At 49.0% G+C, this 5,788-nt stretch overlaps 1 protein-coding gene across 1 annotated transcript; it reads left to right on the forward strand.

The window, feature by feature from the left end:
• Positions 1–3,032: 3,032 nt before the first annotated feature.
• Hnrnpa0 (heterogeneous nuclear ribonucleoprotein A0) lies at positions 3,033–5,136 on the forward strand. Its single transcript, XM_004836193.4, has one exon. It carries the CDS (start codon positions 3,708–3,710, stop codon positions 4,623–4,625), a length of 918 nt encoding a protein of 305 aa, XP_004836250.2. The 5' UTR covers positions 3,033–3,707; the 3' UTR covers positions 4,626–5,136.
• The last annotated feature ends 652 nt before the right edge of the window (positions 5,137–5,788 follow it).

Here is a 5,788-nt window from a genome sequence, read left to right on the forward strand (position 1 = left end):
AAAAGGACAGGAGGAAAAGAGAGAAGGAAGAAATAAAAATAGGAAGAGAACAGAACAACAACAACAACAAAAATACTATAAACAATTTTTACATCTATATAAAAACAAGAACAAACAAGAAAAAACAAAACAAAAAGAAAAGTAAAAAAATGTTCACGTCAAGGTATGTCTCTGCTGTCACTGGTAGACAAATTGAGCACACAGTGATCAGATCCATATTGATCAATCCCAAAAAGCCAGCTGTAGATTTATGGGGAGGTAGTGGATAATCCCACCAAGGTGTACCTTTAGTTCTGAAGTTCAGGCTGATTTCTGGCTGTGAGGCTGCATCTTGATTTATTTAGTGTGCAAAACTCTGTGTGTTTCCTGCCAGCTTGAACTCAGCACCCTGCTGGCTTGAACTTGGCTCCTTGACCTTTTGCTAACTTGAACTCAGGTCTGCCTCAAAATGATGGAGCCAGTCTGCAGGTGCTCTGAGTTTCCAGCTCATTTGACCCCTATTCAAGATGGCTATCATTCAGTAGCCCTCTCCTGGGGGATGTCTTTATGTGAATAACTCACCAGCCACTGCAGTCCGCTGTGTCCTCTGCTCTTTTTCACTGGTGTATTTCTTGTTGAAGGCCTCTGGGGTCACCAGTATTTATCGTGGGGCTCATAGAGAAAGTGCTGCTTGCCACCTCCTTCCTCTCCTCTTGGACTTAAATTCTCACTTCAGATCCTTGCTGAAGGATCATTTTTCTCTTCCTCATGTTGCTGTATTCCAGAATCAGGACACCAAATCTTATTTATTTATTTATTTATTTACTTACTTACTTACTTACTTTTTGGCACCAGGGATTGAACTTGGGTGCTTGCGCTTGCGCAGCAGGCAGCAAAACCACTGAGCTACATCCCCGGCCCCTTGGACACCAAATCTTGAAGAGGTTGTTTTTCTGTTGTTTACCACTCTGCCATCTTCCCTGAAGTCCTCGCATTAAACTTTTAAAAGCCTAAATAACTTGGCAAAGGTCACACAAGTGGATGATTGTATAATAAGTGGTAAAGCCAGGCTCTAGTATTCCCTCAAACTTTAAGCCCATCTAAAATAATATAGTATTCAAATTTCTTAACTGAAGATCCAACATATTCTGTAATATGAAAGACCCTCAAGCTTCTCTACTTCTATTTTTCTATCCAAAACCGTGTGCTTCACTCATTGCCACTTAAAGCTTATATTTTCTCCAGATTTTGCTCAAGCTAGAAATCTTATCTAGCTTTTGACTACCAGATTCAGTGCATTATTCAGTATCTTTCCAAAATTTTTCTCAATTACTACAAGATATGATTCCTTTTAACTTCCTCAGTATTTACCACATGGTTTTGGAGGCTCTTGGTCACATAATGTCTCATGTTAACTATGTCCCACCTATATATCTTGGTTAACACATATAAGTTCAACAAATGGAAGTGACATGTTCATGACATAGAGACCACCATAGGGACAAAGAACAAATAAATTTCTGGGTCCTTAACCTGTTACTCATCAAAAGCATGATTTGTGTTTTCTTCTGAGACAGCGACTTAAAAGTGGTTTTTGCCAAAACCTGTGACTCTTCCACTTGGGCCTAAATATGCCCAATAGTTAAGTAAAACAAAACTTGACCTACATGTTGTCACAAATCCTGCTTCTGATGACTAACAGTTAAGGGCCCAGGGTACATTTGTTCTTGGTCCCCATGACGGTCTCTATGTCATGACTGTGTTACTTCTATTTGTGTAACACTTGTGTGTCAATTAAAACATGAGGTGGAACATAGTTAACATGAAGAATTATATGACCAACAGCCTCTAAAACTGTGTGGTAAATACTGAAGGGCCATTCATATCCTATGGTATTCAACAATTTGAGAAAGAAGTTGAATGCTGCACTCAACCTCGAGTCAAAAGCCAGATAAGATTTCTATAGTTATTTTGATCAAAATCTTGAAGAAATATAATCCAGGTCAAATCTTTCTCAGCTCTATAGACAGACATGTTATTAAGGGAGTGTCTGTCATCTCTATATCTACCTAGCCAATGTCACTGCCCTTGAAAACCAAAAACATCTACACCTAGAAATTACCTTTGCCCTAAAGCTATGGTCACCTTGGATTCCATCAGAGCTTCACATGACTGGAATCGTTCCTGAAGTCATGAAGATTTCTCCCATGAAAACTGAATTGCCCTTCAAGTCATGAGGATTTAACCTGAGCTATGAAACCAGGACTGAGGTAATGATCTACTGGACCTAAGCCCACTACAAGCACCCGACAAAACTGGTTCTTGGCTGCACTAATGGGTCACTCTGGTCCTTGATCAGTGTGAACCTCCAACTACTACCCAGGTTGGAGTCCTTTCTTTATATTTTAGCTTTCAATTAAAGCCTTTTCCTGAAAATTCGTTATTTAGTTCTAATTTCTAGTATCATTAAAGCAAGAACCCGCGCTATCTGGTAACAGAGGCCATTATTTATTTTGCAGTCCCACCTAAATGAGGATACTTGGCTATCACGAGTGTATGATGTTTATATACGTTTATCTGTTAGACCCCTCGATCTTACATGGTTTTGATGCCCTGTTGTGTTTCACTGGGCAGGGCTCGTTTTTCGAGGAGTGTACGTGTCAAAATTTTAGTTTACCCGCACGTCGGGCCCACTGTCAACGGTTAGTAACTGTCTTCCTGGACCAGGCCTCTGCCCTCCATCTTTGTGCGGACAGGAAGGGCGGAGACGCCAGGTGTAGCCGGCTGGCCGAGACAAGACGGGTGGATTCAGGCCCCCAGCCCCAACAGCCAAGTTTTCAAAAAGCCCGCGCGTGGCGCCCTAGGCCACATCCGTTGGGAACGGCCCCCAGCGCGCCCCCCACTTCCTCCCCCGCCAAGCTCTGCGGGGTGGGGCGTGAGAAGCAGGGCAGCTAGCAGGCGCCGCACACACCGGCGCTCAGAACTGAGCGCATCGGGGAGCGCGCCCGTCCGGCAGCCCCCAAAAACGGAAGTGGATGCAAGACATCGCGGTGATTGGCCAAGCCCACACGTCCCTCAAGGGGCTGGCGCGAACGCCACTGCGGAGTTAGGCCAGGGATAAGAACTAGGGAGGGGGAGTATCACTGGGAACAGCCGCTGGAAGGAAATAAATGGCGGAGGTGCGCAGAGGGTCAGGAAGGTTCCTTGTCAAGTGACACTGAGGCTCTCGGGAGCAAAAGCAGGGCAGCAGAACAGGCGGCGGGGGTTGAGCAGGTCGAGGGCTTGAATAGACCGCGGAGGGCGGGGAGTCCGTGGCCGAGAGCGGCGCTGCAGCGCGGTAGGCGGGACTAACGGGAGCGAGGCGGGGATTGGCGGGCAGCCCTCAGCTGCCGTACGTCGCTGGTGACGCACGCCTCGGGGAGGGTGCGCGCGCGTTCAGCGGCCTCTTTGTGTGGTGCCCAGATTGGGGAGCGGAGGTGGCGGGAGCGGCGGCGCTGGTTGTCTCCCGTTCTCCTCGGTTCGCCCTCTAGCCGGCGCCTCTCCCCTCCCTCCCCCTTCCTCTTCTCCTTCCTTCCCTCCCCTTCCCTCTTTCCCTTCCCCGCCGGTGGCCGGCGGTGGCGGCTCCAGCAGCGGCTGGGCCCAAGCTGTGTAAGAGGCCTCGGCGAAAGGTAGCGGCGACGGCGAAGCCTCGGAGCTCGCAGGGCGGGGGCAAGGCCCGGGCCGTGGAGATGGAGAATTCGCAGCTTTGTAAGCTGTTCATCGGCGGGCTCAACGTGCAGACGAGTGAGTCGGGCCTGCGCGGCCACTTCGAGGCCTTCGGGACTCTGACGGACTGCGTGGTGGTGGTGAACCCCCAGACCAAGCGCTCGCGCTGCTTCGGCTTCGTGACCTACTCCAATGTGGAGGAGGCCGACGCCGCCATGGCCGCCTCGCCCCACGCCGTGGACGGTAACACCGTGGAGCTGAAGCGGGCGGTGTCCCGGGAGGATTCGGCGCGGCCCGGGGCCCACGCCAAGGTGAAGAAGCTCTTTGTCGGGGGCCTGAAGGGAGACGTGGCCGAGGGCGACCTGATCGAGCACTTCTCGCAGTTCGGCACCGTGGAGAAGGCCGAGATAATCGCCGACAAGCAGTCCGGCAAGAAGCGCGGCTTCGGCTTCGTGTATTTCCAGAATCACGACGCGGCAGACAAGGCCGCGGTGGTCAAGTTCCACCCGATCCAGGGCCATCGCGTGGAGGTGAAGAAGGCGGTCCCCAAGGAGGACATCCACGCCGGCGGGGGCGGCGGCGGCTCCCGGTCCTCCCGGGGCGGCCGCGGCGGCCGGGGTCGCGGCGGTGGTCGAGACCAGAACGGCCTGTCCAAGGGCGGAGGCGGCGGTTACAACAGTTACGGCGGCTACGGCGGCGGCGGCGGCGGCGGTGGCTACAATGCCTACGGAGGCGGCGGCGGCGGCGGCTCGTCGTACGGTGGCAGCGACTACGGTAACGGCTTCGGCGGCTTCGGCAGCTACAGCCAGCATCAGTCCTCGTACGGGCCAATGAAGAGCGGCGGCGGCGGCGGAGGCAGCAGCTGGGGCGGTCGCAGTAACAGTGGACCTTACAGAGGCGGTTATGGCGGTGGGGGTGGCTACGGAGGCAGCTCCTTCTAAAAAGATAGGAAAATGCCTGGGAGTGGCTATTAGAGGTTAGCTGTTTGCAACAACCCAAGTGGGGTCAACTCCAAAATCCTTCCCCCCTCCCACCGCCGTTCCTGTTTTGCTCTTGGGGGAGCCGCTGGTAAGGCTGCTTACCCTGGGGGTGTCCCCCTCTTTGCCTGCCACCTTTCTTCTCCCCTAAGAAGATGGACTGGGCCCCACACACATTTTTGTGTTACAGTCATTGATGGACTCTATTTTTTTATTATTACTTGGACCTTGGTCGTTTTTATACTAGCAAAATGTCTTGTTTTAATTTGTGTTGGCGGGGGGAGGGAGTGAACTTGCTGATTGTAGCAAAACCTGGGCGGGGGTGGGGGGGTAGTTTACTTTGTTGTAAGGACTTGATACCTGGCTACAGCGTTTTCTACGAAACCTACTTGGATTCCATGCCTGAAATTTGGAAGCATATGTACAAAAATCATTTTTACGTTTTATTTTTAATAAATCATTGTGTTTGACCGTACATGTCTAACATTTTTTTTCCTAGGATCCATTCCATACCGTTTTAAAGGGATATTAGTTGAAGATATTTCGTGTTAAATCTTAATGTGTACTTTGAGAAACTTAAGAGGTCCTGTGGGGTTTTTTTTCTTGTTGACCTACTAGTGATGTGTTAAATTTTAACCATTACAGGCAAAACTTTGGAAGTGGTGGATGTGGCTTTAAAAAAATCTTAAGTTTCTGTGCATCCATCTCGTATTAGGCAATTTGTTTATCATCTTGATATGGTCATTTCTTTCTATGAGAATTTACTTCAAAGTATGTACTGTGTAGTTTTAAAAGAAATAGTTTGTGTTAAGCATGTGTTTTCATTCTTATAAACTGTTTAAAAATTCTCAGATGGCCTAGTTCATCCCTTATTGGTTTGTCTGTACTGATTACAAATAAGGGTTACATTTTGCCCTAACACTAAATACATTTTTGTACTTTCAGGGCAGGTTTAAAACACGTTTTTTTCCTATATCTGAACTGTTAATCTTCATGAAAATCCTTCTCCCAACCTTTGTAGCACCGTCTACTGGCGGAAGGGCAGTATAGCTGAAGACAGTTGGTTTAAAATTGTTTAGGACAATTGCATCAGATTTAGAAGTTTGCTATCAAAGATCTGTGAAAAC

The sequence above is a fragment of the Heterocephalus glaber genome, unplaced genomic scaffold, assembly GCF_053883595.1.
Source record: "Heterocephalus glaber isolate CG9 unplaced genomic scaffold, H.glaber_assembly_v1.0 deba00001606, whole genome shotgun sequence".
Classification (NCBI taxonomy): domain Eukaryota; kingdom Metazoa; phylum Chordata; class Mammalia; order Rodentia; family Bathyergidae; genus Heterocephalus; species Heterocephalus glaber.

What these genes read in the sequence shown, in the direction of transcription:
- Hnrnpa0 (XM_004836193.4), top strand. Translation starts at nt 3,708, where the DNA reads ATGGAGAATTCGCAGCTTTGTAAGCTGTTCATCGGCGGGCTCAACGTG.